The sequence below is a fragment of the Megalobrama amblycephala genome, linkage group LG15, assembly GCF_018812025.1.
Source record: "Megalobrama amblycephala isolate DHTTF-2021 linkage group LG15, ASM1881202v1, whole genome shotgun sequence".
In the NCBI taxonomy this organism is placed as follows: Eukaryota; Metazoa; Chordata; class Actinopteri; order Cypriniformes; family Xenocyprididae; genus Megalobrama; species Megalobrama amblycephala.
Genome location: NC_063058.1, coordinates 23,623,269 through 23,649,368, shown reverse-complemented (window position 1 = coordinate 23,649,368; position 26,100 = coordinate 23,623,269). Strand labels below are relative to the sequence as shown.

Sequence of the window (26,100 nt, the reverse complement as noted above, 5' to 3'; positions counted from 1 at the left end):
AAGTCTTGATGGATTTATTACAAACAAGGAGCTTACTGTTGACATCAGATTTGTTGCTCCGCATTGCGCCACATTCAGAGTAGACAGAACCACTGTTTATAATACGTTTTATTGTTTTTAGTCGCGCCGCTCACATCCGGTTGTAGACAAGGTGTTAGGGGTGTGTGTGAGCATTTTTCTTCTTTATTGCGTATTTAACATGAGCACCGAAAAAAATTGCTTTTTTGAGTAGGCACTGATCTGAGATTTTGTTTATTGCGTTGTTCACTGAAACAACAAAAGTCGAAAAATGTGATGACAAATGCCGATTAAGATGCTTGAGATGGACACTTCACGGACTGTGATGATGCATTTACATGTTTATTAACATTGTAGAAAAGGTTATTTTATTTTAAAAAAAAAAATCTACATTTATAACACTTTGTAATAGCCTTCTTTGTGTTTTATTACCTTAGAATTAAATTACAGAAAAATGGTTAATGCTGTGTTTCAGGAGTGACAGCAAAACATTTTTTTCCTCTTTTGGAAAAGTCATAGAAACGCTATGGTGTACGCTATTGTTGTAGTTTCCATTCACCACTAGGCTATATACCTTGTTTACAGCAGCGACATCTTTAATTTTCAACAGCAATAAAAGCGAGGCTGAGATGGATAGACTAATGCTGCCTTCACATGCTATCGAAAATAATAATAATAATTAATTAATAATTAATTAATAAATAATTCCCACTTCTAAAGTCGTGATTACGAGCTCATCGCATTCAAGTTTCGAAGTGGGAGCGCGTTCATGTGCAATTCTTACCTAGGAAACTTGTATTTAGGAAAATTTCCGAGAGCATGTGAAAGGCAGCAATAGGTCTACACCTCTTCAGTGGGTTGTACTGTTACTTTATGTGTTTTTGGATTGTTCTGCTGATAAAACACTGCAAAAACATCTTTCAATGAGATTTCAGTAGACAAAAAAGTCCAGACAACATGAGCTGTGGAAAATTATAAATGATCTAGAAGCTTTATACAGCTTTTTACAGTGGATGCCATTAAAAACACTGCAAGTTTGTTTTGAAATACAAGCCATCATTACAAACACTTTTTTAAGCCAACCCAAACATTTATAGGACCATTAATTGATCCACTAGTTAGCATGCCAGTGCTGTGTATACTATAAAGCTTAGTCTCGGTTGGTTTGACATGTTTGAAAATTCTCCTGAAACCAGTTACAACTAATTGAGGATAACGATGTTTGTTTGTCGTTGTCGTCCAGAGACATTTGGATGTTTAAACATTTCCTTTCCATTACCTTGTTGACTCTCTGTCATTGTACTGCTTAGTCTATGTTTAAAGTGATTAAATATTGATACTCCCTGAGTGCATAGCAATTTATGTTTTTTATTTTTTAAATTACATTTAAAGGACCAGCGTATGCCTACCTATAGGTTCAAGCGAAAATAGAAAATGTTGTTTTTTTATTATTATTCAAAAAGTACAAAGTAAACCATATAGTGCTCTAAGGCACAAAACTCCCATAAACATTATGAACGTGTCAATAGTGACTCAAAAAGTTTTTCTGCCTTCCTAGAAGGAGAACTACAGTAACTTAATAAGGAAATGCAAATCTGGTTTTAAGACCAGATCATATCGTAATTCAACAAATTATAAAGAAATGTCTAAACTCAGAATGTTTGATCATCTGTGTTTGCTGTCGCATCAGAAGATCCTGAATCATAATGAGTTTCGCAATGTCACATAAGCTGAGATTAACTTGCCATAAACATTTACCAATTGTATATATTTTACATATAGCCTATATAAGTCATTTATATATATATATATATATATATATATATATATATAAAAAGGGGTGGATGGGGTGGATTCTGGAATCCACTACTGCTTCAATATATATCTTTTGATGGATTTATCAAGTTATTAATCAATATTTATCCTTCTAAATATTAAATTATTTGAAAGACTTCTTCAACATATGTTAAACCATTTATTTTACATTTTCATCTTCAAACACTAGAGAATAGTGTTGATATATTTTTACTAGTGGGTGCAGGACACTATAGTTCATTTATGTAAGTGAGGATAGAAAAATACAGTAAACTGTGACATATTATACCCAAAAATTCTTCATTTAGTGGACTACCAGTAAAATTGATAAAAATTGGGATACAAATATTCTTCAGACACTTTGACCTGAACATGTTTTGCTTAACTGTTATCTGACATAATTGAGATTATTTTTTTCTGATAGTTTAACTCTGAGATCTTGTCATATTTTATTAACACTTTTTTAAACTTTAGTGAATAAACTGTATTAATGAATGAAATGTTCAAGGTGACTGAATACATTTTGGTATTGATATATATATATATATATATATATATATATATATATATATATATATATATATATATATATATATATATACACACACACACACACACACACACACATAAGCTTTTTATTTACTTATTTATTATCAGTCTTCTTCTTCTAAGATAGTCTTAGCCAAATGCTGGGTAGAAAAAACTTCTACACATGTATAAGAACAGAATCCCATTTTAAAGACCTCTTTCAAGAAAATGAAATAAATGTCAAATAAAATAATACCAATTTTGAAACAATGACTTTTCATTGTTTGGGTATATGACTAATCTTGCCGGCCCAAAACTCATATAAAACAAAGTACACATTTAGAGTGTAAATTCTGGCTTAGTGCGTCACTGTACTGTGTATTTTCTTTTCATGGTTCCTTCATAACACATCCTTGTTTAGTTTGAGATGATAACAGCGATAAATATGTGTGACTAAATTTTTCTTTCCCCATCAAGCTTTCTATTAATCCTGTTTATTATTCTCAAACACTACGTTGATAGGAAAGATCATATCACAATTGCGCATACGCCTGTGTTCACCTTCTGATCAGATTACACTTCCTCAAAGACACTATAAAAGAGCAAGTGCTGACACACTGCTCACATCAGCTCTTGAGGAAGAATGTTGTCTCTATGACGACTGTAATGACGTCCCAGATGTGGATACAAGCAAATTAGCTTAACTTTGTTCAAACCGTAAAGCTACAGTATGCTTTATTTGAGAAATACACATGGCATCATGGCACCACATTTTATGATTTTCCATTTCTGAATTCTCCACATCCTAAATCACCTCTGGGACAAAGTGAGCCATCTTCAAGCAATATAAAGCCTCCAGAGATACTGATGGTATGGATTCAACATTCACACGTAAGCTTGAGGAAAATATTGTGTGATGTGGACGAAAATTTCTGGCGAGGAATATTTAAATTAAAGTCTGTTATATTACGTAAATGTCAAGAAAGTGATTATTTATGTAATCAATAGCGAACCAAAACATCAACGTTTTTATGTAAGTACATGCACTTTTAATAAATGTTAGCTGAAAAGAATGCAATATTTCATTCATTAAAGTTTAAACGGGTTCATTTTGAAATAATGTAGGCTACGTAGGCTACTAAACAAGGTTACTTGGCCATGAAAATTTAACTTAGGCTACATAATTTAAATTTAATTACATACCGTGCATAGTAGCGAATGTTTTTCCACTCGCCACAAAAGCCTAAATCTGAGGTAAATCGGTGCTTACATTAAAGTAGCGCCTGTATGTAGGCTATTTGTAGGACGTCGGTTAACCCTTTAAGACCTGAAGGCTTTTTTAGAGTTTTTTTTTTCTTTTTCTTTTTTCTGAGCGACACACACAAAAGTAAAGACTCCAAAGACTTCATAACTCCAAAACTGTAGGTATCATTTGATAGAACACTTTTTAAATTTTAAGAAAATATAAATTACATTACATTTGGACATTTTCTTGATGAGAAACAGCTGATAAAATGTTTTTTTTTTTTTTTTTTTTTAATAATTTTTCTTTTTTTATTTGACATGGAATAACTCAGGAACGCAATAAGATCGGATAAAAATTCTTTTTTTGTTGATGCTCTCCTGCATGTGAGCTGCATCTGGTTCAAATTTCGTGGTGATAGCATAAAGCAGTGGTTCCCAAACTGGGGTACGTGAGGTGACAAAAGGGGGTACGTGAACAAAATGCTGAGAAGTTCATTTAATTCTACCTTAAAATAATATTAAAATCGAGCATCTATTTCTAACTGCCAAAATGTCATAAATCCAGTACATTTAATAAAATTACCTCATCATTTGCAATCAAAAATGACTGTATCCACACAAGCAGCATGCATATGATTGATTGCGTGCAGAATCTGCTGCCTTAAATCGCGCTAAATTAGGCTACTGTTGTTCTCGATAATGCACCTTTGTATAAGTGGGGATTTAGCACTTACCGGTACTCGCATGAAGAACAAATATAGACACAGATAATGGATTAATTTCGATTTAAGACTCAAACTTCCTCCGATACAAAAACATACCTTGTGTGAGTTCTTGTATTTAATGATGATAACGAGCAAGAACGCAATTGTTCCCAAATATCCACACGACTGCAAACGTGACATTATTATACAACAGGTCAAAAAATAAAACGTACATTTTAAACACAGTACTGTCAGTATTTACTCTATTTTGCAATGAACTAATAGTTCTAACGAAAACCACAGCAGAACTACAACACACGTCTGTGTTTCAAAAACAATTATGCGGCTTTGAACGAATCGTGAGAGTCAATGATTCAATGATTCATTCACAGCCACTTGCTTTGTTACTGAATGAATGACTCGATGACTCACTCATAAAAACAGTGACTTGCTGCCACCTACTGGCGGTTTTAGTTTAATATTTAAAAGTTTTACTTCGTTTTACCATCATTGCATATTTCTTTATTGAACGTTTTTTTATTTAAAACATTATTTATTTTATAAAGTTATTCATAAAGGTAAAAAAATGCACTGGAAAATCAATTTAGGGGGGCAAATATTGTCACTTAATGGTAAAGGTGTGACTGCAGTCGAAGTGGAAGAGAGGGGGTACGCAGAAGGATGGTAATCCCTTCAGGGGGGTACTCCAAGTTAAAAAGTTTGGGAACTACTGGCATAAAGGATAGTTAAAAAAATTGTTGTTTATTTTTTCCGCGGCCAGGTGGCGCCAACGGGCGGTAAACTCCGGTTTAGGCACATCTCAGCACTCGTTAGGAGTTTTTCAAAACGGTTAGATGCATTAAAAAGATGAGATTCTTTAAAATGATATCTATTTTGTGTTATTCCACGCTGGAAAACGTACATGGAACATTGGATACACACTTCATCCCTGAAAGACATGTTTTCAGCCAAGTAGCCTATGTTAAATCATTCCATGAGTAATATCTTGTGATCAACGCAATATGTTATATTGGATATTTTGGATTCATTTTAATCTTGAGAATCTGCTTTAAATATAGATGTGCCATTTTTTATGATCTGTGCATGCATTTTTCATGAAGTTATGAGCACGTGAAATATACATAGGCTACCCACTAAACATTGGACGTCGGATAGACGTGCAGATCATGTCTATATTAGGTCCGTCGGTCCATGACCATTTCTGAACATCTATTTGACGTCCAACCATGACCCAACTTGGACGTCATCTTGATGTTCACCATTTGACCTTTGAACGGGGTAATTTTTTTGGACGTCATTTGTACGTCTATAACAGGTGCAGGAAATTTACATGATTAATATGTAATATTTGTTTTATAGGGCCTATCAACATGATTAATACATGAAGAGTTCAGATGCAAAAGCATCTAAGTGCCATCTGAAATTTTATTCTAGAATGATCATTTTTATCAAGCTTGTATATTAGCCTAAGTTCAATAATTTCACTTAAATGGCAGTGCAAATTACCTATTAATTGTCATTTAAGTGAAAGTATTAACTATACACACAACAAAATCCCCAGTGTTAAATTAACACCCAAAGTGTACATATGAGTCCATCTTACCGGGTGTTAAAAAGTAACACTGAAGCAGTGTTAAAGTTAATGAGATAATTGATTGATGATTGAGTGATGATTGACAATTAGTGGTGACACCTGATGTTAATAAGCAGAATCATTGAAGGAACGAGAGAAAAAAGTTCTTAATTAATGTTTTATGGAATGTTTAATTTCAAGTCACCATGAAAGAGGTCAGCTCTTGACTCTTTACCTTTTATTATTAATTTTTTCTCTGATTGATCCAACTTTGTGTTTGTAAAGCACATTTGTAATGGTCAGAAAAAGTGTGATCCAGTCACAACATAATTTGATAATGATATAGTCATCATGTGATGGCCTGATGTCTATTGTCTTTGACCATATGCTTGATGTGCAGCTTTAGTATTAATGATTGTAGTCCTGTGATTTTACTAGTGATGGCAGAAAGTAGAAGTCCTGCCATTTCGATTCCACCCACTGCTTCATGAAGCTCTGAGGCTTCATGAATCTTTTGTTTTAAATCAGTGATTCGGAGCGTGTATCAAACTGCCAAAGTCACGTGATTTTAATAAACGAGCCCAATCTTTGCTTAAATTTCATTACGTCATCACTGTTTCTAAACGTTTCAAAACAGTTCGAAAAAAAAAAAAAATTTCAATGGTTCACCGGTAGTCTGTGAATCTCAGGGCGATGATAAAGTGAATTTTGGATGCCCATGAATCATTCAGATTCACTGAGAACTATTGAACAAGTGTCTAGGGCTTTACCCTATGGTTTTACCTGATCTCCGATCAGTTTTATACAGTTGTAATTATAGCCTACATTAGAATATCTTATTGGCCTGTTTAGCTTGAGAAACAAGCCTTTAAAATTGATAAAAGAACACATATTATACAGACACTCTATATTTAATCTTATTAGATGATTAGTTAATTCCATTTAATTGATTTTACTTTAAATAAAACTTTTGCAATACATTTGTTAAAGTGTATTTTTAATGCATGTTTGGCCTGAGTTTTGTTGCATTTGCACTGCTCTGACCACTAGGGGTCACCGTGGAGACGGGTGTCAGATTGTTTCAAAGCCTCGAATCATTGCGGCACATTTGATTCAGCTGCTTCTGTGTTTCATGAAGCCTCGATCTGCCCATCACTAGATTTTACAGCTTGAGATCCAACAGCAGAATGACTTTTTTTTTTTTTTTTTTTTTTAAAGAATAATACATTATGAACTGAAACTTCTGTGTTTAAACACACACAGACATCAAGAGTCAGCATATGATTCTCAAGAACGGTGACAATAAATAAATACAAAATACTGACAAACAGATTAACTCTGAACATCACAAAACAAGCTACTGTCACAACAAAACAACAGAAAAATAAAAGCAAACATGAACAATCTATCAGGACAATTCAGCTGCATAATTTATTCATTCAGCAATGCATTAAGGAAGCCATGGATGAGTTTTGATTGGTGGCTCCCATCATGCACTGCAATATGAAGCACTTTGTTTGATTGTCACCATTGTTGAGGGTCATACGCTGATTCTTGATGTCTGTGTGTGTGTGTTTTTTTTATTTTTTATTTTTTTTTTAAATCTTCAGATTATAAAAGCTATTCTGGATTTCAAGTGGTAACAGATTTACTACAAGGAAATAATATGACATCTATATGACCCGTCAATACTGGATATCACCAATGAATCCGACCATTTCACAAAGAGAACGTCATCACTGATGTCAACAGAAATGTGCAAAAATAACTTGAGGGAAATCTGTCCCTTTCAGTAGGTTGACAACAGTGACCTCTAATGGTAAGATGTAGGTAGTGCACTTTCCCCCCGACCAGTTGCTGATTCAAAATCAAAATTTTTAAGTTTTTTTTTCACAAATATGAAAACTAGAGATTACATTTAAGTAGGGCTATTGTTACAATGATAAATAGCATAAAATGATAAATTAAGATAGAGAGAAAAAAAAAAAAGGAAATTACTTGAACTCTGATGCTTTGTACTATCAATGTATGCAAGCTGCCAATTTTCCCCAAAAAATAAAAAATAAATAAAAATCCACAAGACTGTAAATGATGCTCTTTATTATGCTTTATTGTGATTTTGATTCATGTTATTGTAAGGATAAATACATCATTATATCATGCATTACCAAAAATAATAGTTTTTTTTTTTTCCAATTATGCTTAGAAATAACTACACCCTTCAATCAAACCAAAGAAAACATGAGGTGCAATATTTGCCAAAATAATTTTAGCCATTAATGCACTACAACAGTCAGCTTAAATCAGTGTTATTGTCATTTTGGTTCTATATTTTAAAATAGTTGTTTTCTTGTTTAAAATAGTTGCTTTCTTTTACACTGTAAAACAATGTTTGACTGAAAGCAATGGTAAGAACCTGTTAATTGATTATCTAATGGGCCAGTTTATGTAATTTTACTGTAAAATACTGTTATAGATCTTATCATTTACAGTGAAAAACTGTAAACAATTCCCTGAGTGACACTAAATAAAATAATTGACAATTTTTTCTTGTTAGTTTTTGTTATTAATTATGTACTTTTTATGTTATATCTTATGCTGTTTAATGTTTCTTGCATTATTTTCGTGTCACATGTGTTGGTGTTTTGTATTTGTGTGCACCTTCTAGAATCTAGATATTAGTATTTACCTCAGCTTGTGGAAAAGTGACTCTAATTCATCATTTGCCTCTTTTACCAACTGTATTATTACAGTTGTTATATAGATTTTACTTTAGATGGAATATTAACATTATATAATTAAATGTGTAGATTTTTACCCAAAGTCCAGTCCCCTAAACTTGAAATTCCTTACGATATTTTTTATGGTTCTTTTATCCCATTAAGTGTTACAAGATTTATTTCCGTAAATTGTCCATGTTCATTTTTTTTCCAGTCTCTTCACACTCGGTAGGAGTGCATTTGCAGGTCTCTATGTACGTGTAGTGATGAAGGATCTCGCTGCCATTGGCACACTTCAGCATCACATCTTTACGGCTGACACGCTCCTCCCGACAGCAAGAACAACTGTGCATCATGATGTCATTTTCCATTGAATACCTGTGCAGATTTCCAAGAAAACACCGGTCAGATGACTGTAGCACAGCAGGATGTGAGTTAATCCTTATATACAGTATCCACACAGAAATTTGGATGCTTTAGCAAATTTTAAAAATGCATTCATTTCATCAAATACTAAAATTACAAAATAGCAAGCAAAATGGCTAACAAATGATAACAAATGAGTTAAATTCACTTTTGGAGACCTTTCAGAAACCAGTTTCAATGTGATTTGTTTTTGTGGATTTTGTTGTTGTTGTTTTGGCAACTATTAATATGATTTTACGATAAAACAAGGTTATGACCGCTTCACCCAACGGTTCTGTGTATCACTACACAACACCCTTAGCAACGTAAACTGTTTCAATTGATGTCGTTCATTGAAGCTTACTGTATTATGTTAAAGAGTATTGTGAGAAAGAGATCGAGTCTATTACATATTTAGCATTTTCCTTCAGGTCAGTCCTATGTTCATAATAAAAAATCTCTTTATATATCCGATGTATTATCTTGTCCTTTTAACAGTTAAGGGGTTTTCCCGTGACTGACAGCGCTGGTCAAAGCATTTGTCGGTTGCGTCTTGTTCCGTGTTCACAACAATTCAGTCTTTTCAATATAAAAGCTTTCTCTACTGACTGACACACTCATAAAGACAGTCTTTGCCGCCATCTAATGGTGTAATAATGTAACTTCTGTTGCTGTTCATGGTCAGGAACTATTTTTTTCTGGTGGAAGGAAGGCTTTTGTGAAAGTTTTTCTCCTTAATTAAACTAAACCACACAAATTAAAAATAGTTTTAGACTGTATTTACACACGTCCTAAATTTTGGTAACCCGGCTGCAAATCCTCATATAAAATGAATGATAAATAAATTAGTTTTACTCTGTAACACTAAGGCTTTTTTGGTTCTTCTGAGAATTTGATAGGAAAAACGTGTGTGATCAACAGGTGTGCAAGTGCTCTCACATTGATCCATCATCACAGTGGCCAGCGCAGGAAGTAACTTCTACATCCTCGATGGAAGTGCAGTCCATTGACATACAGACGGGTGACGTTCTTCGCACGAACACAGTTGCTGAGTTCACCTGAGAGATGGTAGAGGCAGACATTGCATTTTATGCTATGTCTAGTATGTTATTTTTAATGTAACATCTATTAAATGTTCTGCATAAATACAATAGGGTGGATTAAACAATTTGAACATTTTTGTCAGAATGTTTTGTACAAGGAAACAATATCTTACAGATCTTGCAGCATCCGTCTTTGTCATATTGCACTGTTTCCTACAAGGACATAAGTATAGAAAGGAAACATTGCTTAGAAATTTTGTAAAGTATGGTCAAATCTCAAAAACTAGTTTGGATGGATCTCAACAATCTCAATGAGGACTATTTGAAGGTATTTCTTTAGGCTGTGATCAATTTTTTTAACATCACTGACCTCAAAAAGTTGAGAAAACAAATGTGTCAAAAGCAGAACTTGGGTGTAATGTGCACTCCTTGAGTTACAGATATTCCACTTACAGGCTTACAGTCATCTGGGTTAAAGGGCGGGCATTGTTTATAGCTCTCTTTTGTCATAAACATGCCATTCCTGTTCACACAGGTTGTATTCATACATTTGAAATAGTACTCCTTTCCATCCTAAACAAAAAGAGAGACAGGTGCATGAAGACTGAAGAACAGAGCAGATTCACGGTCTGTCAAACTCAAAGAATTAAGAAGTTTGAAAATGTTTTTAAATGTACATTGAGAACATGTCTGGTGTCGTCTGGTGCATCATAAATGCAGGCCACTTGTGTACATGTTCCACAGCACTCTCCTTCTTTTTTCACATATTCAAAACCCTTGGAGAGGAAAAAAAAAAGAGTTTATACATTAGTAGTTTTAATAATACACTTTACTGCATTTTCAATTTTTAACCAACACTTAAAAGAAAAAAATATACATTAAAAAAATAAGCACTGGATGTGAGCACACAATGATGCATTAGTGTCGTGCGAAACTTCCTAAATCGATGGAAAATGTGCAGTTCTACTCACAGGCCCACAGTCGAGTGAACTCGAGTAAGGACATTTTGTTTTGGTCTTCTCAGTCACAAATAAGCCATTAAATTCACGACAGGTAACAGTTTCACATGTGTAACTCTGGACTTCTCCATCCTAACAAAAGACAGACAGAATCCATTAAGACAGAAGAATAGAGCAGATTCCTTGTCTGATGAACTGAACAAATTAAGTTTAAGGATGTTTTCAAATGTACCTTGAGAGTCTGTCTGGTGTTGTTTGGTGCATCATAAATACAGGCCACTTGTGTGCATGATCCACAGCACTCTCCTTCTTTTTTCACATATTCAAACCCCTTGGAGTGAAAAACAAGTTTATACACTGCGATTTGCAATTTAACGTCTCAAAGGCCTTTAGATTAGACTGACCAAATATGATGTTTATCTGATAAAATCTCTACGAGTAGTTCGTTAAAGTAAAACATCCAGGAAATGGCAAAAAACGCAAAAATTTTGCAGAGAAAATTCTAAATATCTCACTTCCTGTTGGGTTTTCAGATTTTGCTTCTGAGACTTTTTTGTAGGTATTGGGCTGTTACATGTGTCTACCGAATTTCATACCTGTACGTGTAACGTAGCGCGAAGGGCGCTTAATTGAAAATTTGTAGGTGGCGCTATCAAGCCATTTTGTCACACCTAATTCTGAAACCCATATCAGACGTAAATTTTCACCACCTCTGATGCATTTAAAAAGTTTCAAGCATGTTTAAGCACTCAAAAATGTAATTCGTTGAGGAGAAGAAGAAGAATTGACAGAGCGATTACAATAGGGTCCTCACACCATTGGTGCTCGGGCCCTAACAAGTGTTTATTGTGGAGTTGAAGCTAGAGATTCTACTCACAGGCCCACAGTCTTGTGAACTCAAGTAAGCGCATTCTTTTTTGGTCTTCTCACTGATGAACGAGTCATTAATTTGATGGCAGGTAACAGTTTCACATGTGTAACTCTTGATTTCTCCAAACTAACAAAAGACAGACAGACACCATGAGGATTGAAGAACAGAGCAGATTGTATTTTATGAACTGAAATGATGAAGAAAAGTTTGGGAATGTTTTCAAATGTACCTTGAGAGTCTGTCTGGTGTTGTCTGGTGCATCATAAATACAGGCTATTTGTGTACATGTTCCACAGCACTCTCCTTCTTTTTTCACATATTCAAACCCCTTGGAGTGAAAGAACAAGTTGATCATTTTATTAATCAGGCGGAAGATGGATGAACTGGTCACGTGCTACATTGTAACCGATCAACAATGACGCAATGTCATTATCTGAGAACATGATGCTGCATTGGTGCTGTAAAAACTTTCCTTAATGAATGTGTACAATAAGTTAAGAAACAGTGTAATATCTCAAAAAGCAACAGCTACTGAAAATACGAACTGAACAAGTGTGTGACGTGTGTATTTAAAGGGTTAGTTCACCGAAAAAATAAAAAAAATTCTGTCATTCATTACTCACCCTCATGTCGTACCACATCCGTAAGACCATCGTTCTTCTTCAGAACACAAATTAAGATATTTTTGATGAAGTCTGAGAGGTTTCTGTCTCTCCATAGAGATCCAACACAACTATCACTCCAAGATCCAGAAAGGTAGGAAAAAGTCATCATAAAGTACTCCATGTGACTCCAGTGGCTTAAACTTAATTTCATGAAGCAACTTGAGTGCTTTGTTTGCACAAAAAAAACAATTTACCACTTTACTTACAAAAATATTGATCTGCAACATGCGTTCACGAGTGCATGCGTGTTGTTTTCAAACTCGCTCTTCACCTCAACATACATGCACGAGTGTTCACGAGAGACAATAACCTCTCTTGGACTTCACGAAAAACATCTTTGTGAATTTGTGTTCTGAAGATGAATGAAAGTCTTAGGTATGTGGAACAACACAAAGGTGAGTAATAAATGACAGAATTTTCATTTTTGGGTGAACTAACACTTTAAAGCTAGAAAAACTACTCACAGCCCCACAGTCTTTTGAACTCAAGTAAGCACATTCTGTGTTGGTTTTCTTAGTCTTGAACGAGTCCTGAATTTGATGGCAGGTAACAGTTTCACATTTGTACTTGACCTCCTCACCATTCTATAAAAAGACAGACACATGAGGATTAATTCAGAGCAGATTCTTTGTCTGATGAACTGAAAGAATGTAGAAAAGTTTGAGAATGTTTTACCGTGAGAACATGTCTGGTGTTGTCTGGTGCATCATAAATACAGGCCACTTGAGTACATGTTTCACAGCACTCGCTCTCTTTTTTCATATATTCAAACCCCTTGAAATGAAAAACAAGTTTATACAGTAGTTTCAATAATCCAGTGGCACATTTATTGCTGCATTTTCAAACCAACAACTTTTTAAGCTGTAATTTTGAAAGAGTTAAATGTGCAATGTGTAAATTTTAGCTGCATCTGGCGGTGAGGTTGCGAACTGCAACTAACGGCGTGCACCCCTCGCACCCCTCCCTTTCAGAGAAGCTATGGTGGCCGTCTGGCTGATACAAGACAAAGATTTTGTCGTCTGAGACAGCAGAGAGTAGCCCTTTCTTACTTCTAACAAGAGAACGGTCTCTGCTTCTAATAAACCAGACAACGACTACTACTACTACTTTGTGCGTATTCAATGTAGTGACGATGCAAGCTGCCTCTAAAAACACCAACGAAAAGAACAACAAAAACATAGCGCTTTGTAGGGTGTTTGTCCATTTAGGGCTGCTGTAGAAACATGCTGGAGCATACTTGACATGGAGGGGGATGTATGACACAGAAATGGCTCATTTTAAGCTAATAAGAACATAACGGTTTATTATATAAGGTCTTTATGCACCACTGAAAACATAGTTATGTATATTATATTGCATTTATGTCAATAGATCCTCCCAAATTTTACACATTGCACCTTTAAGGAAAAAATATATTCATACAGTATGCAGTACTGTGTATGTGAGTCTTAGGCAAATTAAATGGCCTAAATCCATTGAATGCACATTCAAGGAATGTTCCTAATCTAATTGTTATTTCCTACCTGCACACTAAAGCATAAATAACCATCCTAAAACACAATTGTGAAGTATCAAATGTGTCTAAGACTTGTGCAGTTCTATATATATATATATATATATATATATATATATATATATACACACAGAACAGTTTTAGTCAGTTTTAATTAAAGTAAAACATTCAAATATTGATTTAATTTTTAAGGATTTAAACTATGAATAAAGAACTATGACTAATACTATAAGCTATGTAAAAATTAGCACTGGATGTGAGCACACAATGCTACATTAGGGCTGTGTAAACTTCCTCAATAGATAAAATTTGAAATAAGCAGCAGCCAAAAAAAAAAAAAAAAAAGAACATTTAGAAGATGTGTTTGGTGTGGAGTTGAAGCTAGAAATTCTACTTACAGGCCCACAGTTATGTGAACTCAAGTAAGGACATTCTCTTATGGTCTTCTCAGTCACAAACACCCCATTAAATTCACGACAGGTAACATTTTCGCATTTGTATTTGTGAACTTCTCCATCCTGACAAAAGACAAGCAGACTTCATGAAGACTGATGAACAGAGCAGATTCTTGCAGATGAAAAGATGTTTCAAATGTACCTTGAGAGTCTGTCTGGTGTTGTCTGGTGCTTCATAAATACAGGCCACTTGTGTACATGTTCCACAGCACTCTTCTTCTTTTTTCACATATTTAAACCCCTTAGAGTGAACGGCAAGTATTCATTAATTCATTAACCAAACAGAAGCTGGGTGAACTTGTCACATTAATGTAACTAATCAACAATGAAGCAATGTCACAATCTGAAACATAATGCTGCTGTACAAACTCCTCAATAATTGAAGAAATGTGCACAATCAGATAAGACCATGTGTAGTATATGATGTGTGGAGTTGTACTTACAGGCTTACAGTCATGTGAACTCAAATAAGGACATTTTGTGATGGTTTTCTCAGTCACAAACAAGCCATTAATTTGATTGCAGGTAACAGTTTCACATTTGTACTTGTACTCCCCTCCATCCTACAAAAAGACAGACAGACAACATAAAGATTGAGAAACGGAGCAATTGGGTCCCAATTCATTGATTGTGACTGACTGTAAACTGAAAAGATTTTTTCAAATGTACCTTGATAGTATGTGTGGTGTTGTCTGATGCAACATAAGTACAGGACTCTTTTGTACATGATCCATCGTTGCACATGTTGACCGCACAATCTAATTTATGGAACAGAGTGAGAGGAGACTTCAAAAAATTACACTTCAATCCTAAACCAAACCCCATTAAAAAAAAAAGAAGAAAGAAACGCACCAATCTCTTTGCAAACTTGTTTGCTGCAACATGGGTCAGCGGGATCAGTCTCATTGAACAGCATGAAGCCGGGCCCAGTGCAGTTCTCAGGTGTCACATCAGGACACTTCTTGGGTTTACAGATCACTGATTGGCTGGCCTTATCACAGACACAGTCTTCACAGTTGTGCATAAAATGCTTATCAAACTGCAACAAAAACAAACAAACAAAATAAGTATAACTAGGATACTTCTTCAACACATAGCACAACACAATTGATTATTGATGAACAGTTTTAAACCTTGCTGTACCTCATGTGGAGTCCCAGAGGAGTCCACACATCCTACAAGGTAAGACCAAAATCAGAAACATTCTCAAAAATGGATATGGCATACATGTGAGGTATAAGTTTTCTGTACATCTTTATTTTTCTTTCTCAGGGCCTTGATAGACACCACACACAGTTGGAGTTAAAACCCTCAAGTCCCAGACCAAAACAGAAGACTAGAGGCCCCGATCCAAACCAAGATCTACTAGCCCAAGTAACATACTGTCAATTCTACTGGACTTAATCTAGAGATAATATTGTATTTATCACAGCATGCATTTCAGATACTCAACAATCATGGATATGACTGTTATTTACAATGTTTCCAACTATGAAAGAAATGAAGACTGGCAAAGATACCGTACCGGTCTGGGTAATTATTATCTTTTGTATGCCGGAAATAGACTGTGTGCACATGTAAGACCATATTGTAAAATGTAGAGCAATCTGTCTATCTAGAGGTGAAGTATTAAGACCAAGGGCCTAAACAGTGAAAATTAACATGAGACCGCAAACCCATAAAAGAATCAATGGAAATTTCTGCGAAAGGAAAAAAGGAAAAATCTTCCGCTGGCATTCCAAGTAAATTAACACGAGTGGAGAAAATTCTCTTCCTTCTACCACTCACTCTTTCTGTTCTCCGCGGCAACTATCACAGTCATGTCGACTGCAAAATGGTTTAAGACATGCTTTTTTGGTCGTTAAATAAGGCCCCAAATACCAGTAAATCGACTGGCGCAAACCTTAGTAAATCTAACTCTGATAGATACACAAACTATAAAGGCTTCTCACCACATTTTGACACACATAATCCTGACTCCGTGCTGAAGAGTGTTTTGTTCTCAGGGCAGAAGCAGCCTTCTGTGGGCACTGAAATTGAGCTCTGCATAGGTCTGAAATGCAAATATTATTTAAACTTTTTTGCTTACTACACACATTACATTTACATCACAGTAACATTAACACTGCATCCTAGGCAATTTCTATACTGTAAACCAAAGTGCCTAATCTACATTTTCTGCTAATTTTTTTTAGGTTGACATCACATGACCTATTAAATGTGCCATTTTTTTTAAGCACGGATCTAAACAGGTGTTATAGAAGTTTGCTTGCTCAGACGTAAAAACAACGACAAAGAAAAGTTAGTAAAGTAGTTGTTAAGTTTTGGTATTGGCTAGGATTAAGGGATGTAGAATATGGCCATGCAGAATAAGGCATTAATATGTGTTTAATAAGTACAATAAACAGCCTATATCCAAGTAATATGCATGCTAATAAGCAACTAGTTAGTTTGATTGACAGGAGATCTAACCAATCATAATGACGAATCCGGCATTTTGTTAGACAAAGCAGTCAGGGGAGTTAGTAGATTCACGTCGATGGACTTGAACTTGAAAAATGGCGTGTACTGACGTTTTTCCGCGATTCAAATAACATTCCTTATGATGTTCTTTCATGTTTATTTGATGCTATAAATAAACTAGTAGGAAGAGATGATCGGTACACAAGGCGCTACAGCGATCTGTCACGACACATTAAAGAGCCACAAAACAGTATTTATTGTTTAAATTTCTTTAAAAATGACAAAATTTTAAATTTGAGACTTTGTTTCATATCAAAAGTAACCTGCTCTGTCTTGTCTGTCGATGCGTTGTCAGTGTCCTCTTTGCTCCGCAATGTATTTTTCACCGGTGAGAACATGAAGTATGGCATGAGAGCAGCATGGCTTGTCGGATGTAGCAACAGTAACTAAAGGGGGCGGGTCTTTGCGAATGTCAATTGGACCCTAAACTAAAGTGTTACCAAAAATAAATAGATAAATAAATAAATAAATAAATCATAAGTAATGAATTTGTGGTTTAGACATAATTATTTGAAAGCTGCAGGGTTTTATTAGCAACACAGTTGTATTAGCAACACAGTTTTACAAAAAAGAAGCTTGAATGCCTCTGTTCCCAAACCATTAGAATATAGAATTAACTTTTACTGTACCTTCTGACCACAGTGCAAAAAATTATGATTTTCCTCAGTATTTTTGTCTTGTTTTACAGTGCAGCTGTCTAAAGACTCTTAAATCAAGATGTGTTTACTTCAGATGCAAAATTACATAAAATTTGAATTTATTTTCTGTGAAAATTATTAAAATGAAGGGAGTTTATGCTTAAAATAAGAACAAATATCTGCCAACGTGCTGATTATAATCAGCTTACTTCAAAGGGAAGTTTTCAAAGGGAACTCATTAACAGATTCAGATATTTGTTTTAAGCATAAACTTAATTTTGTTCAGTTTTTTAAGACTTGCATCTTGATTTAAAGATGTTTAGATATTTGTATTGGAAAACCATTTGTATTGGAAAATCATTTATTTGTAATGTATGCATTATTTAATGCAATAACTTTATTTACTTAAGAATTTCTGCTCTGATTTAAGAACTTTTATGGCCTTAATTTGTGTAAGGGTGAATTAAGACTCTTTAAGACCTTTTCAAGTCCCTCAGAAACCCTGTTTCACATATACAGAAATGCATTTAAAAAATGAGATAAATGTGAACATGGTCCAGAATGGAATTAAAAATTATTGTAAAAAACAACAGCAAAAAAAAAAAAAAAAAAAAAAAAGTTAGGGAATCAGATTTAGGTCAAATTCAACTGTTGTGTGATTGTGTGTTTAAACGAGTAGAGTTAAATGAATATACTGAAAACGACATAAAAAATGGATAGACATTGAGCCACTGAATTATTTCAAAATAAAAGTAAAAATGTACATACCCGCCTCTACAAGTTGGTGGTTCGGCTGGACCACAAGGCAAGAATATTTTATCTTCTGGACATTTAATATCTGAAGAAGAAAAGTTAAAACAATATCTTAATTCAAATCTTTACAGGTCCTACAGAAAATAGGTCCATTATTATTCTTTTATACAATGGATAAATCCTTTTATATAAATATTTTTATATAAAATTTTATATCCTTATATTTTATATAAAGGAACATGAACTTACTGCAAAGGCTAGTGTAGTTTCTCCAGTGAATGCAAACCCCAACCAGAGAGCAAGCCCTCGCATAGCTCTGCAGACTGGCACACACCACTGAGGGGTCGCTCATATGAATACTATCATACTGACAGGCTAAAAAGAAATTTTCAGGAGACACATGGGAATGGCATGCTTCAAACACCCTGAGGAAGTTCAAAATGAAAACAGATGATTGGAAGGGTAAATACACTTTTGAGGCAAAGCATAATTTATTGAACTTTACACAACATAGAATGAACTCACTCGCTCTTGAGATGGTGGCAGTCAACATGGGGCTGGTATGGTGTTATTGGCTTGGGTGTGGATATATTCTGGACTGGAGGTCTTGGACTTGGTTTAATGCAGTTTTTGCCATCCACACCACTGGCTGTCCAGTGATCTGCCATCACTGCACAATCATTGACCAAGGTCCCTCCAGGCAGCATGCAGTCATCATCCTGGTTGTTGTTGCATGTTCCTTGTTGCAGTGATTTGGAATAATTAAGCATAATAATATATAAAAACAAACCCCTTCATACAACATCAGCTTTTCTACTTAATTTTAAATCTGTTATGCACCACACCTTAAGATTTTATTGCTAAAAGTAACCTGATATGACTTCTAATGTTTTAAACTTTTTAATGTGCTGACTTACCACAGTGACCTTGTGTGTTCTTTCCAAAATGCTGGAATGGCAGGTTGATGCTAAAGTCGGTGTTTCCAAATGTTACAACGACTTGTAGCTCTGGAACCTCCAAGATCAAGTTCAGGCTTGATTTGATAACCCTCACACCGTTTTGAGTATATGGCAGTGTTAGATTAACATTGTCCTTCAGTGCCTTATAGAATAACAGGCAATCAAAAAGAAAACCTGTTAATTTACAATACATTGCAGATCTAACACATACTCAAAATCTTTTTACAATCCTACTCTAGGTCTCACCTGTAGAGCCGCACCTTCCATGAACCTGTGATTTCTAAGTGTTATGACTTGATTGTTGTAAGAAACAATAATGGATCTGGGACAGGACACAGACTCATGGATATCACAGTATACATTGTCAATGTAGATCTTCAAATTGTATTTAGGGCTAATTTCCTCCATTAATATATAAGTGCAGTTTCCTTGGTAAGTGTAGGGGAGTCCATCAAATGTAAGGTAATGCGAGCCACCCCAACCCTGACAAAAGCCTACAAGAGAGTGTTAACATACTGTTAGATAAAATGACTTCAAATATGGTAAATAAGCTTATATCTTAAAAAGTTCTCCAACCAAAAATGAACATTCATAATTTACTCACCCTCATATGTATATGACTTACTTTCTTCAGAGGAACAGAGATTTTTAGATTAAAAAAATCCATCTCTGTGAGTCCATAATACAAATGGATTAGACCCCTTAAGGTTAAAGATTTAAAAGCTGTCATACATGCATTTGCTTGACATAAATGTCAGCACAATGTGAAGCAGACTCACAGAGATGGAATATTTTTCGGAATGACAACATCAAAGTTAGAGCTCGAAGAACTTGAGATCGACAGTTTACTTACAGTCACAGGTGTATTGCCGGCAGCAGTGTAGCTCATCATAGACCAGCACTGCTGTCTGGTTATTTTTACATGTGATGCTCTTCGGAAAAGGACATTGATGTTGGACAATCTCCATGATGTCTCCGTTTATACACTTTCCCATAATACAGTCACATATGTGGAAGATCTCGTTAGCCTGGAAACATAGCAAAAAATACTAAATTAGAGAGACTGATGCAAGGTAAATTGAATGATATTCATTTTTGCATGAAGAACAAAAAATAATAACAAATTCTTGCAAAATATAAAAAATTACTATGCAATTACACAACTCTTGTGTAATCAAAAACTAAATGAAAATATATGTAAAATGTATATTTTACAGTTTTGTTCCATTTAGGACAGGCGATTGGTGGTGGTGTTGGACATGGCTCTGTAAAGTTCTGAATAGCACAAGTATTGGAGCAGTTCATAGTCAGACAAATCCCTGAGCCATTGTCCGTCTTATGCAATATTGACTCTCCTATTAAAAAGAAAGTAAATCAAAACACATGTACAACAGAATTGCTGGAGTATTTCAGGAAATTCGAGAAAACATCAATGATTTAAAAATTAAATGTATAGTTACTAACCAGGTTTATATTGTATTCCTTGAAACACACAAACACATGGCGTACTTGTATAGACAATTTGCTTTTGCGTTGTTATAGGGGTTCTTGTGGTACTTTCAGTGAAAATAACTAGAGGTGTAGTAGTGGAGGTGGTTGTCGGTTTTGAAGTACTAGTTGTAGATGGTACTTCTGTTGAAACAGGTGATGTAATTGGAGTAGTGGAGGTGCTTGTAGGTGTTGAAGGAGGTGGTGTGCCAGGAGTTGTACTAGTTGTAGATGGTACTTCTGTTGAAACAGGTGGCAGAGGCGTAATTGGTGTAGTGGAGGTGCTTGTCGGTGTTGAAGGAGGTGGTGTGCCAGGAGTTGTACTAGTTGTAGATGGTACTTCTGTTGAAACAGGTGGCAAAGGCGTAATTGGAGTAGTGGAGGTGCTTGTCGGTGTTGAAGGAGGTGGTGTGCCAGGAGTTGTACTAGTTGTAGATGGTCCTTCTGTTGAAACAGGTGGTGTAATTGGAGTAGTGGAGGTGCTTGTCGGTGTTGAAGGAGGTGGTGTGCCAGGAGTTGTACTAGTTGTAGATGGTACTTCTGTTGAAACAGGTGGCAGAGGCGTAATTGGAGTAGTGGAGGTGCTTGTCGGTGTTGAAGGAGGTGGTGTGCCAGGAGTTGTACTAGTTGTAGATGGTACTTCTGTTGAAACAGGTGGTGTAATTGGAGTAGTGGAGGTGCTTGTCGGTGTTGAAGGAGGTGGTGTGCCAGGAGTTGTACTAGTTGTAGATGGTACTTCTGTTGAAACAAGGTGGTGTAATTGGAGTAGTGGAGGTGCTTGTCGGTGTTGAAGGAGGTGGTGTGCCAGGAGTTGTACTAGTTGTAGATGGTACTTCTGTTGAAACAGGTGGTGTAATTGGAGTAGTGGAGGTGCTTGTCGGTGTTGAAGGAGGTGGTGTGCCAGGAGTTGTACTAGTTGTAGATGGTACTTCTGTTGAAACAGGTGGCAGAGGCGTAATTGGAGTAGTGGAGGTGCTTGTCGGTGTTGAAGGAGGTGGTGTGCCAGGAGTTGTACTAGTTGTAGATGGTACTTCTGTTGAAACAGGTGGCAGAGGGTAATTGGAGTAGTGGAGGTGCTTGTCGGTGTTGAAGGAGGTGGTGTGCCAGGAGTTGTACTAGTTGTAGATGGTACTTCTGTTGAAACAGGTGGTGTAATTGGAGTAGTGGAGGTGCTTGTCGGTGTTGAAGGAGGTGGTGTGCCAGGAGTTGTACTAGTTGTAGATGGTACTTCTGTTGAAACAGGTGGCAGAGGCGTAATTGGAGTAGTGGAGGTGCTTGTCGGTGTTGAAGGAGGTGGTGTGCCAGGAGTTGTACTAGTTGTAGATGGTACTTCTGTTGAAACAGGTGGTGTAATTGGAGTAGTGGAGGTGCTTGTCGGTGTTGAAGGAGGTGGTGTGCCAGGAGTTGTACTAGTTGTAGATGGTACTTCTGTTGAAACAGGTGGCAGGCGTAATTGGAGTAGTGGAGGTGCTTGTCGGTGTTGAAGGAGGTGGTGTGCCAGGAGTTGTACTAGTTGTAGATGGTACTTCTGTTGAAACAGGTGGCAGAGGCGTAATTGGAGTAGTGGAGGTGCTTGTCGGTGTTGAAGGAGGTGGTGTGCCAGGAGTTGTACTAGTTGTAGATGGTACTTCTGTTGAAACAGGTGGCAGAGGCGTAATTGGAGTAGTGGAGGTGCTTGTCGGTGTTGAAGGAGGTGGTGTGCCAGGAGTTGTACTAGTTGTAGATGGTACTTCTGTTGAAACAGGTGGTGTAATTGGAGTAGTGGAGGTGCTTGTCGGTGTTGAAGGAGGTGGTGTGCCAGGAGTTGTACTAGTTGTAGATGGTACTTCTGTTGAAACAGGTGGCAGAGGCGTAATTGGAGTAGTGGAGGTGCTTGTCGGTGTTGAAGGAGGTGGTGTGCCAGGAGTTGTACTAGTTGTAGATGGTACTTCTGTTGAAACAGGTGGCAGAGGCGTAATTGGAGTAGTGGAGGTGCTTGTCGGTGTTGAAGGAGGTGGTGTGCCAGGAGTTGTACTAGTTGTAGATGGTACTTCTGTTGAAACAGGTGGTGTAATTGGAGTAGTGGAGGTGCTTGTCGGTGTTGAAGGAGGTGGTGTGCCAGGAGTTGTACTAGTTGTAGATGGTACTTCTGTTGAAACAGGTGGCAAAGGCGTAATTGGAGTAGTGGAGGTGCTTGTCGGTGTTGAAGGAGGTGGTGTGCCAGGAGTTGTACTAGTTGTAGATGGTACTTCTGTTGAAACAGGTGGCAGAGGCGTAATTGGAGTAGTGGAGGTGCTTGTCGGTGTTGAAGGAGGTGGTGTGCCAGGAGTTGTACTAGTTGTAGATGGTACTTCTGTTGAAACAGGTGGCAGAGGCGTAATTGGAGTAGTGGAGGTGCTTGTCGGTGTTGAAGGAGGTGGTGTGCCAGGAGTTGTACTAGTTGTAGATGGTACTTCTGTTGAAACAGGTGGTGTAATTGGAGTAGTGGAGGTGCTTGTCGGTGTTGAAGGAGGTGGTGTGCCAGGAGTTGTACTAGTTGTAGATGGTACTTCTGTTGAAACAGGTGGCAGAGGCGTAATTGGAGTAGTGGAGGTGCTTGTCGGTGTTGAAGGAGGTGGTGTGCCAGGAGTTGTACTAGTTGTAGATGGTACTTCTGTTGAAACAGGTGGCAGGCGTAATTGGCGTAATTGGAGTAGTGGAGGTGCTTGTCGGTGTTGAAGGAGGTGGTGTGCCAGGAGTTGTACTAGTTGTAGATGGTACTTCTGTTGAAACAGGTGGCAGAGGCGTAATTGGAGTAGTGGAGGTGCTTGTCGGTGTTGAAGGAGGTGGTGTGCCAGGAGTTGTACTAGTTGTAGATGGTACTTCTGTTGAAACAGGTGGCAGAGGCGTAATTGGAGTAGTGGAGGTGCTTGTCGGTGTTGAAGGAGGTGGTGTGCCAGGAGTTGTACTAGTTGTAGATGGTACTTCTGTTGAAACAGGTGGCAGAGGCGTAATTGGAGTAGTGGAGGTGCTTGTCGGTGTTGAAGGAGGTGGTGTGCCAGGAGTTGTACTAGTTGTAGATGGTACTTCTGTTGAAACAGGTGGCAGAGGCGTAATTGGAGTAGTGGAGGTGCTTGTCGGTGTTGAAGGAGGTGGTGTGCCAGGAGTTGTACTAGTTGTAGATGGTACTTCTGTTGAAACAGGTGGTGTAATTGGAGTAGTGGAGGTGCTTGTCGGTGTTGAAGGAGGTGGTGTGCCAGGAGTTGTACTAGTTGTAGATGGTACTTCTGTTGAAACAGGTGGCAGAGGCGTAATTGGAGTAGTGGAGGTGCTTGTCGGTGTTGAAGGAGGTGGTGTGCCAGGAGTTGTACTAGTTGTAGATGGTACTTCTGTTGAAACAGGTGGCAGAGGCGTAATTGGAGTAGTGGAGGTGCTTGTCGGTGTTGAAGGAGGTGGTGTGCCAGGAGTTGTACTAGTTGTAGATGGTACTTCTGTTGAAACAGGTGGCAGAGGCGTAATTGGAGTAGTGGAGGTGCTTGTCGGTGTTGAAGGAGGTGGTGTGCCAGGAGTTGTACTAGTTGTAGATGGTACTTCTGTTGAAACAGGTGGCAGAGGCGTAATTGGAGTAGTGGAGGTGCTTGTCGGTGTTGAAGGAGGTGGTGTGCCAGGAGTTGTACTAGTTGTAGATGGTACTTCTGTTGAAACAGGTGGTGTAATTGGAGTAGTGGAGGTGCTTGTCGGTGTTGAAGGAGGTGGTGTGCCAGGAGTTGTACTAGTTGTAGATGGTACTTCTGTTGAAACAGGTGGCAGAGGCGTAATTGGAGTAGTGGAGGTGCTTGTCGGTGTTGAAGGAGGTGGTGTGCCAGGAGTTGTACTAGTTGTAGATGGTACTTCTGTTGAAACAGGTGGCAGAGGCGTAATTGGAGTAGTGGAGGTGCTTGTCGGTGTTGAAGGAGGTGGTGTGCCAGGAGTTGTACTAGTTGTAGATGGTACTTCTGTTGAAACAGGTGGCAGAGGCGTAATTGGAGTAGTGGAGGTGCTTGTCGGTGTTGAAGGAGGTGGTGTGCCAGGAGTTGTACTAGTTGTAGATGGTACTTCTGTTGAAACAGGTGGCAGAGGCGTAATTGGAGTAGTGGAGGTGCTTGTCGGTGTTGAAGGAGGTGGTGTGCCAGGAGTTGTACTAGTTGTAGATGGTACTTCTGTTGAAACAGGTGGTGTAATTGGAGTAGTGGAGGTGCTTGTCGGTGTTGAAGGAGGTGGTGTGCCAGGAGTTGTACTAGTTGTAGATGGTACTTCTGTTGAAACAGGTGGCAGAGGCGTAATTGGAGTAGTGGAGGTGCTTGTCGGTGTTGAAGGAGGTGGTGTGCCAGGAGTTGTACTAGTTGTAGATGGTACTTCTGTTGAAACAGGTGGCAGAGGCGTAATTGGAGTAGTGGAGGTGCTTGTCGGTGTTGGAGGAGGTGGTGTGCCAGGAGTTGTACTAGTTGTAGATGGTACTTCTGTTGAAACAGGTGGTGAGGCGTAATTGGAGTAGTGGAGGTGCTTGTCGGTGTTGAAGGAGGTGGTGTGCCAGGAGTTGTACTAGTTGTAGATGGTACTTCTGTTGAAACAGGTGGTGTAATTGGAGTAGTGGAGGTGCTTGTCGGTGTTGAAGGAGGTGGTGTGCCAGGAGTTGTACTAGTTGTAGATGGTACTTCTGTTGAAACAGGTGGTGTAATTGGAGTAGTGGAGGTGCTTGTCGGTGTTGAAGGAGGTGGTGTGCCAGGAGTTGTACTAGTTGTAGATGGTACTTCTGTTGAAACAGGTGGCAGAGGCGTAATTGGAGTAGTGGAGGTGCTTGTCGGTGTTGAAGGAGGTGGTGTGCCAGGAGTTGTACTAGTTGTAGATGGTACTTCTGTTGAAATAGGTGGTGTAATTGGAGTAGTGGAGGTGCTTGTCGGTGTTGAAGGAGGTGGTGTGCCAGGAGTTGTACTAGTTGTAGATGGTACTTCTGTTGAAACAGGTGGCAGAGGCGTAATTGGAGTAGTGGAGGTGCTTGTCGGTGTTGAAGGAGGTGGTGTGCCAGGAGTTGTACTAGTTGTAGATGGTAGTTCTGTTGAAACAGTGGTGTAATTGGAGTAGTGGAGGTGCTTGTCGGTGTTGAAGGAGGTGGTGTGCCAGGAGTTGTACTAGTTGTAGATGGTACTTCTGTTGAAACAGGTGGCAGAGGCGTAATTGGAGTAGTGGAGGTGCTTGTCGGTGTTGAA

General features: G+C 37.5%; 2 protein-coding genes and 1 long non-coding RNA gene across 7 annotated transcripts; 2 read left to right on the top strand and 1 right to left on the bottom strand.

The window, feature by feature from the left end:
• The first annotated feature begins 2,947 nt into the window (after window positions 1-2,947).
• On the top strand, window positions 2,948-10,217 carry LOC125246883. 2 transcript variants are annotated; one of them, XR_007179983.1, is made up of 3 exons: window positions 2,948-3,231; window positions 7,515-9,054; window positions 9,951-10,217. It is a non-coding gene; the product is annotated as an uncharacterized LOC125246883 (long non-coding RNA). The 2 variants fall into 2 exon arrangements; XR_007179982.1 differs by having other exon boundaries at window positions 2,948-3,252.
• On the bottom strand, window positions 8,100-21,176 carry LOC125246877 (intestinal mucin-like protein). 4 transcript variants are annotated; one of them, XM_048157967.1, is made up of 26 exons: window positions 20,873-21,176; window positions 20,624-20,763; window positions 20,262-20,436; window positions 19,655-19,902; window positions 19,367-19,550; window positions 18,975-19,188; window positions 18,699-18,874; window positions 18,465-18,534; window positions 16,488-16,588; window positions 15,679-15,710; window positions 15,388-15,574; window positions 15,205-15,293; window positions 14,979-15,098; window positions 14,678-14,776; window positions 14,479-14,598; window positions 13,243-13,341; window positions 13,032-13,151; window positions 12,132-12,230; window positions 11,909-12,028; window positions 11,264-11,362; window positions 11,044-11,163; window positions 10,750-10,848; window positions 10,526-10,645; window positions 10,246-10,285; window positions 9,969-10,087; window positions 8,100-9,002 (listed from the first exon to the last, which is right to left on the bottom strand). In XM_048157967.1, exons 2-25 carry the CDS (start codon window positions 20,711-20,713, stop codon window positions 9,981-9,983), a joined length of 2,928 nt encoding a protein of 975 aa, XP_048013924.1. In that variant the 5' UTR covers window positions 20,714-20,763; window positions 20,873-21,176; the 3' UTR covers window positions 8,100-9,002; window positions 9,969-9,980. The 4 variants fall into 4 exon arrangements, with proteins under 4 accessions (XP_048013924.1, XP_048013925.1, XP_048013927.1 ...); XM_048157968.1 differs by lacking the exons at window positions 11,264-11,362; window positions 11,909-12,028; window positions 12,132-12,230; window positions 13,032-13,151; XM_048157970.1 differs by lacking the exons at window positions 12,132-12,230; window positions 13,032-13,151; window positions 13,243-13,341; window positions 14,479-14,598.
• LOC125247021 (elastin-like) lies at window positions 20,792-25,966 on the top strand. Its single transcript, XM_048158186.1, has 9 exons — window positions 20,792-20,858; window positions 20,951-21,477; window positions 21,671-21,941; window positions 22,043-22,336; window positions 22,437-22,940; window positions 23,139-23,342; window positions 23,439-23,540; window positions 24,058-25,292; window positions 25,586-25,966. The coding sequence occupies exons 1-9, from the start codon at window positions 20,792-20,794 to the stop codon at window positions 25,964-25,966; spliced, it is 3,585 nt and encodes a 1,194-aa protein (XP_048014143.1).
• The last annotated feature ends 134 nt before the right edge of the window (window positions 25,967-26,100 follow it).